Source organism: Sitodiplosis mosellana, unplaced genomic scaffold (genome assembly GCF_009176505.1).
Source record: "Sitodiplosis mosellana isolate CC-2019 unplaced genomic scaffold, AAFC_SMos_1.0 Smas_scaffold_1, whole genome shotgun sequence".
Taxonomy (NCBI): Eukaryota; Metazoa; Arthropoda; class Insecta; order Diptera; family Cecidomyiidae; genus Sitodiplosis; species Sitodiplosis mosellana.
In genome coordinates, this window is record NW_022595244.1 from 2,153,834 (window position 1) to 2,165,171 (window position 11,338).

The 11,338-nt window shown below is 37.0% G+C and overlaps 1 protein-coding gene across 4 annotated transcripts in view; it reads left to right on the forward strand.

Annotated features, from left to right (window-relative positions):
* The window catches only part of LOC129571286 (homeobox protein 5-like), a 53,183-nt gene that overhangs the window by 4,041 nt on the left and 37,804 nt on the right, over nt 1-11,338 (forward strand). For all 4 annotated transcript variants that reach the window (XM_055451061.1, XM_055451080.1, XM_055451069.1 and 1 more), the window contains exons 2-4: nt 1,256-1,630; nt 1,830-2,084; nt 3,104-3,220. In XM_055451061.1, the coding sequence (XP_055307036.1) occupies nt 1,492-1,630; nt 1,830-2,084; nt 3,104-3,220 (511 nt within the window). In that variant the 5' untranslated portion in view covers nt 1,256-1,491. The remainder of the gene's footprint in view (nt 1-1,255; nt 1,631-1,829; nt 2,085-3,103; nt 3,221-11,338) is intronic.

The following is an 11,338-nucleotide window of genomic DNA, read 5'->3' on the forward strand; positions in this document are numbered from 1 at the left end:
ATGAAAAAATATGCATGCTCATCGGTTATGATTAGTGTTTGTCATCATTTTGGAAGATTCTACTCTGGATGATTCTATAAGCCAACATCACTTATGGCTGAGCCGAACAAAAATTTGTGCTCGTGGGTGGCCGGTGAACTTTAAAATTATCAATTTGTGTGGAGAAATTGTGCTTTTCAATCAAACTCAGTACAGCAACAGACAACCCATTTATTGTCAAAAAATAAAAGTGAAAAGAATTGCACGCACATGTTCCGCAGGCGCTACTGCACGCCGTGATAAATCGCTTGAAATATCAACTACAGTGAAATAACTTTGCAACGAATGTATGCAATGTGTGTGCACACACAATGCCATGAATATATTTTTAAAATTTAAATAAAAGTCTCCATTTCTAAAAGGCACCGTCACTCTCTCGATATTTTATTACTTTTACAAATTGAAAGCATCACACATCAAAATTGTCCGCTCAGTGCTATAAACTATTTTCATATATCAAAGTTCACGGGAATGTACTGCGATCCCGGCTCTTTTTCTTCTCAATTTCACTTAGCCATCCACTTTGCTTGCTGCTCCATTTTCCTAATTTGACATTTAAAATTCGAGTGGACTTTTTCCAGAACGGCAGCACTTCGGCAGTTCTTTTTGCAAAGGCCCACAACATCTCTCCCATTGGCTGTTGAAAATGGTGCGGAGGTCGACTTAGTGCAAGCCAATCAATTTGCATTTGAAGGAATATAATCCGCTACAGGCGTTGGTGTCTAGCAACGAAAAAAGTTGCATAAACGCATTTTTTTTAAGTTCCATAATTTATATGGAATCGTCGAATCGCTTCTTGTGATCCATTGTGATTGGCTCATCTTCTTTTGCCAATTAATTGATCATTATCGAATGAAATAAAAGTAAATAGAAAGGACGAAGGTGAAACAATGAACTGAAAAATGATAAAAAGAATGAATAGATCAAGCGCTCCATTTAAACGTTCTCCCAGTTAAAATCATTTTCTATAATAGTTTAATGCAGTCATTGATGCAACCAGTTCAGTTTTTTTTCTCGCAACAATGGGCATTAGCATTTCATGGCCGTCGGCATAACTATTCCCGTCGTTCCATGTTCAATTTATCAAAATCCTGGATTTCACTGAGTCTCTCAAATATAAACAATGTACTCCCAACCGAATAAAATGGAATTTCTGACTTGACTTTCGCAATATTTATAAAAAATATTTTGAAAATGTTTTTTTTTTCGTTTTCAGATAAAAATTATGCTCACATCGTGCAAACATTCAACCCAAATTTCAATGAGCTGAAACGCGAACGCGAAACATGATCAAAAACATAATAAACCGTGTTTAAAAAAATATATACACATAATAATTTATCAGAGTGACAAATTCAAAACACACGACGAAAACGCTTAAAAATAGAACCGAGAGTTGAGTGAGTGTGAAATCAATAACTCCGAGGGATTGGTTTGTTTAATAAAAATTGAATGAAAATGTTAGCGATGCGTCGTGAAAACGATCAAATCTTTGGCAATACGAATAGCAATGCCATAAATAATAACACAATCAGTGCAACAAATGACACGGTTGCTGATAATTGTTGCAGTAGCAGCGGCTACCAAGATGGTAAGTTGACATGAAATGCTTGAATTGTTTTGTTGAACAACAAAAAAAGATATGCTCTTCATTGAGTGGCGTTGTGTTATGTATAAACAATATGAAGTGGTCTAGCCGAGTCTAGATTTGGAATTAAATTCAGGAGTTTTTTTTTCTCTTTTCGATAAAAAAATTAAATTTTTGGTTTTTCCATCGAATTGTATCGCAGATTCTAAATTGAATAGCACGACCAATCCGTCTGGACTCGAAGAATACGTGGATATTCTGCAAGTACAGCAGCTATTATTGGATTCGACGCCATCATTATCATTGGCGTCAACGCCAACCACATCGTCATGCGTATCAAATGCAACGACGGGGGCTCAGCGACATCGACCACGAGTCAACATTCAAAAAGCAACCGAGTATTCGACAGCGATGGCCAATACAGCGTGTGCATCAACACCGTCTGCGCCGCTTCAAGGTACGTGAAACAATCACTGCGGCAAAAGAAAAAATCGCAATAAAAACAAAACACGTTTTAAATGCAAACAAATTATATCTTCACGATGAAATGCGTGTGCGATGCATGCAGAATGCTGCGTTCCCTTTCTGCATTGCAAACCATGTTCATTTTGCAATGCGAAATACGCAATTTGCTTGGGTTCGCTCGATTTAATCATTTTTCATAAATCGTTTTCTTCTTCAATTTTTTCTTTAAATTTTATTCTGCACGACTGACAAATGCATATTATGCTCGGATCGTTTCGATCGGGTGACAACAATCATTCCAATGTCGAAATGAATATTCCGCTAAATAAAAATTTATGTACTTAAAATGCGACACATTCACTGATAATAAGCAGCCGTTAAATTCTTTTTATAAACGCATTACCATGCACATGAATGTTTTTCGACGTTTTCCGATTTCTATTTGTAACCCATCGGCTGAGATGCCTGGATTGTCGGTTCATTATTCATTACCACTTATCAATTTTGTCACCTCAACGAGAAAAAAAAGAAAATACCTGAAATAATGCAATATTTCATTGCGATAAATTCAATTAGCTAAAATGGAATTATCTAAATAGAGGAGACGGTTGTCAAGTGGACTGGATTTGGTGTGTCTTCGTTTATCAAATTCGAAAAAAAAGAATCATTTCACGCATTTAACACGAACGCTTGAACAAAAGAAAAAAAAGTAACAAGAAAGAAAAAATCGAATTGTGTGCGTCCTATACTGTAAGAATAGTCTATTACGACATTTCAGCAGTCAATGTCACGACGTAGAACTAAGTTCTATATACATATGTATTTTTTTTACTCACAAAGTCAAAAAAAAATTCATTTTTCTATTTTGAAATTAAATTAATTAAACAGAGAAAATAAAAAAAGGCTTTTGTACGGAAAAAATAAAGAAAAAAAAATCGGAGACAACTAAATTGCATTTGGTGCGGCACCAGATTCGTATACCAAAAATTTTACAAATTTTTTTTCATTCAGGTGATTCACCATCTAGACGACTGCTATTGGACTATCCAAGTCCATATTTGTATGGAAATTATCACACGTCTCCGAACGAAGATCTCGTTGCACTTTGGTTTGGCACAAACAGTTCAGGTTAGCATGAATATCACTCACTCACTTACTCACTCTCAGTGTCTTTCTGTCTGTACTTTTGTGTTTGTTGTTGCATAGCGCATGCAACAAATGCCTCATATTCTCTTTCACACACACACACACACTCTCTCTCTCTCTCTCTCTCTCTCTCTCTCTCTCTCTCTCTCTCTCTCTCTCTCTCTCTCTCTCTCTCTCTCTCTCTCTCTCTCTCTCTCTCTCTCTCTCTCTCTCTCTCTCTCTCTCTCTCTCTCTCTCTCTCTCTCTCTCTCTCTCTCTCTCTCTCTGTCACATCTATGTTGCCTATGTTCGCCATTTATCTTTAACAATGGGTTATGGGATATGCAATAGCTAGCCACATAAATTTCCTTGCGCTTGCTAATTAAAACCAATTTTAATCTTTAAATTAATTCATTGTATTGACAACAATTTTAGTGTGTAAAACGTAGAATTAACACTTCTCTATTGCTATCGAATGCACACACACTCTCTGTCTTTGTAGCCAATAAATTTTTGTTTGGTTAGTTCGATTCCAATTCGTTGCTCGTAAATGTTTGACTGAGCTGTCGAATTTTATGCGAGCGGCTGTTGTGTATTTTTATTGGTTTATTGCTGGCTTGGGTCGTAAACTGATCGTAGCGCTCCTGATGAGAACCTGTCAAAATCATTGAATTTACTGAAGCTCTCCGTTTGAAACATTCGATCACTCCAACTTGAGCTGCTATGAATCGTTGGAATTTATGCGTTGTCGCATCAGTTTGGGAGTGAATTTTTTGTTTGCCTTTTACTCAACTATATGACATCAACTTTAACCAATTGAACAAAACTGTATCGGCCATTTCCGCTGACCTGCGTTAATTTGACTTGTTAAATGCAATTAACGTTTGTAATACCACATCAACTAGTACTACTGGTCACTCACTTTGCGCTCTACTTCAACCGACAAGTATTTTCTTTACAAACAACGTGTAGATACTTAGTGCAGTTGGTCGTCTGTGCATTTTATAAAAATGGGATTTGTCTCAAAAAACCTAGAACAAATCTTATATGATCAATCTGAAATGAAAGGAAAATTCTAAAATTTCATTTTGAAAAATAAAAAAACAAATGTGCATCTCAAGTTGAATCGTCGTCTTTTGAAATGGTCGCTGTGCTGTCGTCTTTGTGTAAAAAATGCCATTCGTCTGGCCGTTTGTCGTTGCTCAGAAATGCATTTGTCACATTTGATTGTTATGATTAGCAGAAAAGTTGAGCAAATCCAATGAAACAGCAATCAGCATTGTTGTAGACACATAGAAGCGCACGACTCAAGTGAACTGAAAACAATAACGCGCTAAATTTAAAATTAAATATTTGAATCGGTCGAAAAACGCAAGTGAAATGTTGAAAAAAGCAGTCTGAATCAACACAAAGTCGTCAAGTATTGTGTGCCTTGAGTGGCCGCAGGAATAGTCGAAACAATTTGAGATAATTAAAATTTCGACGACAAATGCTGTCTCACACGAATCGAGGAAGAAAGCGAGAGAGAGAGAGAGAGAGATAGATAGACTGCACAATGGCAAAGCAAGTGAAAAAAGGAAATCAAATATTTGCTTTGATTAAATTTAATCAGTATGTTATGCGTACGTTGTAATTATAAATTTCGACATTTTGATACGAAGAAAAAGCGCGTACATCGAACACTCACACCGACCGCGCTCTCGATAGTGACTAAATGGACTGGCTGAGTCCGACTTGCGAATTAGCATCAAAGTGAAATGAACAAAACGGAGCTGCAGATGCAGCGAGCAAGCAAAGCAAAACAACTGTTGTTTTACACGACGATTTGACATTCGGGAACAGTAGCTAATTACACGCACTTTACGATTGGTGATTAAGATTGTGTTTAAATCATTTCAAACGAAAAGAATTCGCTTCATTTGTTTTAACTCACACGAAATGAGGAGAATAAAACGAAAAAAACAAACAATCTCTCTGTCTCATTTGAGTTCGTTGTGCAAGAGATGTGATGTGTAAAAAAGCTGTGCAAAACAACGGCAGCAACAATAAACGAAAAAAAGGAATCCGTCTACTGAATTCGATGTTATCACATTGTATGTACGAAAGTGCATGGTGTGTTGTTGGCAAACTTGCGAAAACTAATATCAATTCATACATAATTTGTTAAATCGATTGAGCATTTTTATTGGGTTGGTTTGTGCGAAGAAAAAAAAAGTAAGAAGGGAAAAAAGCAGAAGGAACAACGGTTGTTTTCATGTTTCTCATCTTACACTGAGGCCATATGTATATAAGTGGCTGTGTGAAACATAGGTCTGGCAGTTTTCATATTCGCATATTTGCATATTTGATCTTTGTCTGGGTGCGCGCTGTTTGTTTTTTTTTTAGTTCTTCTTCTTCTTGTTATTGTTGTTGTTGTTGTTGTTGCCTGTTCACTTTTCATTTTCATCCGAAATTACTTTTTACGCGATGTTTTTTTACACTCTGCACATTTCCATTGCCCGCGTCCCGTATGTACACAATTTTCGTGAAACGATGAAATAGCCGAAGAGCGCACTGACGAAAAAACAACAAAAACAACAGCCATAACAACAACAACACACACACAAAACATAAAAGTACGACACGCGAAAACAAAAAGAAAACTTTTACACGAAAATGCCACCTACATGAAACGTAGACGTTTCTTCGTTTTACTTCTCTTCGTTTGCTGCGTTTGATCATATGGTTCTAAGTGTACGGTGTTTTTATTTCTCTTTCGGTCATTGTTCAGATTCGTTGTTTCATACTTGCCAGTTTTGACTTGATGCTGCTGCTGCTGCTGCTGCTGCTGCTGCTGCTGCTGCTGCTGCTACTTCGAATTCGTACCGCGAACAATTCTCTCTTCGTTTCGCTCATAATGCGTACTTTGATTTTGCGATTCATGTTACGTTTGGCTCATTTCCATTACATCGTGCAATACATGTTTTTCGTGTCGACTATTTTCAGATACTAATGCTTGTATCTCGCTCCCTCTCTCTCTATCTCGCCGTTCGTCCACGCTTCGTCTGGCCATCCTGTGTGTGTGTGTATGTTTTCATTTGAAAACGGAGTACTCACAGATTATTCATTGATCATATCATTTTCAATATATTGTCAGTTCCCAGGTTTACGCGTGCAAACTCACTCTCTCTGGCAGTGCCGTCTTAGCATTTTCGAGGGCCCTGAGCCAAAATTGTTTCGGGGCCCAAATTTTTTCTCTCGATATCACAAGTTTTAAAATTTTGAATATTGTGACAATTTCGATTAATTCAAACACATGTGATTCGTGAAAAAAATGACTGACTGACTGACTGTAACTTCAGTTGCCTTTCGTTGATTGAATTTATAGTTTTGTACTAAGAAAATCATTTTGTCCCAAATTAAGTAACTTACCTTGACTTGTAACTTGAAATGATTTCAGTTAACAATGATAGACTTACACTACACATTGTACTCAAATGTCAATCAAAGTAAGTCATTTTTGTCCGAAATCAGTTAACTGACTGGTCAGTTATAATATTTATACACGAGTATTCATTTATATTTTGTATATTGGTCAAAACTGCTGGTCATGAGCGTTCCTATTTAACGAATGAATATGAATGGCTGAGAATGAGAAGAACACATAGATTGAGAATGTATTTAGATGAAACATCATCTAAAATCAATTTTGAAGGGAAACAAACAAATTTCGTTCGTCAATTTGTTTTTTTTTTTCAATGCTGTTTTTCGAAATTCCAATGGCCCATTAAGCAGCTCGGGGCCCTTAAAATTGCGAAGCTCTGAGGCGGTTGCCTCATTCGCCTCCAGGCTAAGACGGCGCTGCTCTCTGGGTCTCTATTCGTTGGAGCATTCACACAAGTTCGAAATTTATCAATGAATTTGCTATTTTGTCCGTAGAAAATACACCGAAAGAAACGCAGAAATGATTACTGCGATTTTCTTTTCTCACAGCGTAACATGTTAGTCGAATGTTTTTTCTCTTCATTCGCCAGTCAAACTCAACATCAACTTTTTTATGAATGAAATATTCCAACATCGTTTGCAAAAAACCAAATCCAAAAGTTGCAGCTAGATGTTGAACCAAGTTGAACCGAATGTACGTGTGGGTGCACTTGGTATAATTTATGAAACTTGGTACTTATGTCTTTAATGATTCAATGATTGAATATTGAGCTTATTCTTTTTTGAATGAATTAAAACGGTTTTTCTCGTTTAGTTTTTTTTTATATATGAAAAATGGCTACTCTAATCAGCCTACATCGATTTATGCATCAAATTATTGATGATTGATTCGATTGTTTTTTTTATAGTTTAGTATTCAATATTACTTTCAAAACTAAATGCATGAAGTGCAATAAGCCCAAATTGAAACGTTATTTTCGTTTTCATCTGTTACCATGGCGTTAAAGTAATGCAAAACAATGCCTCGTTTTTAGTGAAAATAATTTGAATTTTTTTCCAATTAGTAAAATATTGCTGGTCAGCCGCTTAAATTCTATAAAAGGGTTTTTGTTGTTCTCCCGCTCTTTCCCGCTCGAAAATTGCATAAAAAAGAAAGAAATCTCGCAATATTGGTCAATTGATTGAATTATTTCTGTCTGTGTGTGGAAAGCGGCACGTGTCGTGTCAAAGTACAAGATTTATGTTCATTTAATTTAGTTATTAATTCTCCATATTGGACATAATGCCGAAGAATCAAAATTTTATTCAAAGAAAAATTGTGTGTTTCATCATTCGACAGAGAGAGAGAGAGAGAGAGAGAGAGAGAGAGAAATCAATTAGAACGAATGAATTTGTTGGAAAACCAAAAAGAAAAGCAATCAATTCGGACACCATTGAGCGTGTCGCTTACCGAAATAGGAAATACGACTGTGTGTCTATCGTTGCTTGTAATATAATCACAAGCCATTATGGATGCCTATTAATTTGGCGGTTATGTTGTTGTTTTCATCGGTGTGTGCATGTTTTTCTTCATTTCATCAATAGCGTCTTGGTTGCTTGGCATTATAAGCCAGCGTTTGTGGTTTCTTCATAATTTCATTGTTTATGAATGAAAGAGAAGGGCTTGTTTGATGAATGAAAATCGATTTCGGTGTATTATGCGCGCGTGAGCGCACGCTCACACACACATATGTATTGCCGCTGTACGCTGTATGTTGTCTGTAGCTTGTTCCTCTTTATCAATTTTACTAAGTGCGTAGGATTTGTTGTAGTTATTTGCTTTCGGTGTTTACAACCACTGCTCGCTCGGTAGTAGAAAAAAAACACACGACAAAACAAAATATTGTGTTCAGTTGAGCTGAGTTTATTCATTTCGCGTGGATCATTCATAACATCGGGAAAAATCGAGTAAGATAGCGTACATATAGTGACAGCGTCGAAAGAGATGAACGAATGCGTGGTAAAAAGCAACAAACTTTTGCGAAGAGATACAACAACAAACGAGAGATAGAGAAAAAAACGAGGCATAGAGCACAGAAAAAAACACACAAAACGAAACACATAAACCACGAGCATTAGAAGCAAACATATGAAATTGTCGATTTTATCATTTGACTTTTTTTTCGACTGTGTATTGGCTTGGCGCGAGTATTTAAATATGTATGTTGCATATTTTACACATCTAGCAGCCGCACACACCAATGCACGTAAAATAAAATTATTCCGTTTTTTTGTGTCTTATTTCTGTTTTTGTGGTGTGTCGTCATCGTTTAACCGCAGAATTGAGCACTATAGAATAGCGAGTAGTCGACGGTTTTTTTATGAATGAACCCACTTCGATCCGATCAAAAGTTCATTAATTTATTATTTATGTGGAGAGTTGTAGTCTCGCACTCTGATGACTGATATGATATTGGCGGTAATCGAGCATCAAATCAAAGCTATAAAACACTATCAGTTTGACTGGATGCCCGGTAATAACAATATCCCTCGGAATGAGAATGAAAGCCGGGGAAACGATTTATTCAAACTCACGCAATTTTCTCAAAAGGCTACCGGAATGCAATGGTTTGTGTCCGAGCGCACGCTCAAACGAGTGATCGATTTCATTTCTGACACCTTAATCACATGTTTTTTACATTCGTTTGATCCGAATGGAATGTGCAACCAGAATGGTTGAGAAAGAGAGGGAGGGAGAGAAAGAAAAAAAGGAGCGCGAAACAATAATGTAAATGAAATGGGCAAACAGACGCGCGTGTGCGCGCGAGCATTACATAAAGAAGGCACGGTGTTGCGTTGCATTGCTGCACGTATAAACAACAACACAACGGTATGTTTCTGAGCATCTGGTGTTGTGCTTTGTATTTTGGTCGCTTTAAAATCGGTGTTTGTGTATAATTAAATATGAACCGGGGGCGTTAAAAGTGTGCCACAAATGAATGAGAAATGAACCGTACGCCGTCAAGCTTCAAGCTCAAACATCACATTCGAATATGGATCAAAATTGAATGGATAAATGATATAGTGATCAGGCAAACGCACGTACACACTTTTTACGCGGTGATTCGATACGCTGCTAAGGACCAAGGGCAAAGCAATCGTTAAACAAATCGCTAATGGCCTGATTTCTTCATCATCTCTATTCAAATATTGACTCAACCGTATTTTGAATCCAAAATGAGACGAAGCAAAAATTATTCATTCATCTTTGGATGTCATCAAACGACATAATCAAGCCGCAGAAATTGATTTTCATGGAATACGTTGAATGGCTTTTTGGCTGCACAATAGAGCGTATACACAATAAGCAGCGAGACAGACACAGTAGAGGTGAAAAGCGAATCACGTTAATGGCACACTGGCTCCAATCAACTTTTTAGCGCCAATAATAAAACGAGAGAAAGAGAGAGGAGAAAAAGAAACACGAATCGTCAGCCATTAATTAAGAAGCAAAACACATTGAATAATCCCTATAAATAGACGCGACCTAACCGTTTTGGACAGAATGGACACTACCACTAGATGCTCCAAATCGCAATGGAATATGACATAAACAAATTAACCACAACTTCCACATGAACGAATGGAACGAGCAACTGTCGCTCATTGGTTTCTGTTTTTTTTTCTCTCACAACAGCACTATTTACCATCGACGACGAGGTAACAAGAAGAGTGTGAAAAAAGCAAGACACTTTTACAAGCACTATTTTCGCATTACGTTGACAGTCATTTGGGCTGAATGAAGTAGATTGGAACTTGAGTCGCACAGAAGAAATATTGAAAAGAAATATTGAGCGAGACAAAAAAAAACAACCAAATGAACTTAATGTGCATAATAAAATACATTCGTAATTTTATTGTGCGGTTTAAAAAAAGACCAACTAAGATTGTGACGAATGATACACACACAAAGATCCATGCACCACATACGGTAGTGCCAAGTTAAAACGAATGAAAGAAAGGAAGAAAAGAGTGGCCTGAAGTGCTATGATAGAGATATAGAATGAGATGAGAGATAGCCAGCGACAATATACCGAAGAGCGAAATTTGAATTATCCGAATGAACAGTTTTATGAATGAAAATATTGGGTATTTGCGTATACCACAAGAGCTTTAGCATTAGCAGCAGCAGCAGCACCAATATCATCAAGCCATGGTCTACACGAAAATCAAAAAAAACTTATGCAAATGTGCTCGTCTTGGTTGGCGTCGTTTATGCAAATTACTTGGATATTTTACCTCGAATTCAAGCTCAACACGCGTATGGATACCGTTTAGCATTATTATGTTCCATGGTCCATACAAAATAAATGTGCGATATCGCACAGTTGATACGGCTAAAATGAAAAAAGCGACACACAAAGTCATAGCATCGTCGATATGGAAACGATATACTGACTGGAGTAAAAACGAACGTACGGACGAATGAACGAACGAGAGAAAAAAATACACGCTCCGGATATTGTTCATTGCAGTCAAGAGAGTTCTGCAGCAATTGTGTGGCTTACATGCTTCATTTATGTTTTGAATTGTTGGTGCTCAAATCGACAATTCAACATTTTGTGTCTTTAATGGCATTTCCTTCTCATTTCCTCTCTCCCTCTCTCTCTCCCTCTCTCTCTCTCTCTCTCTCTCTCTCTCTCTCTCTCTCTCTCTCTC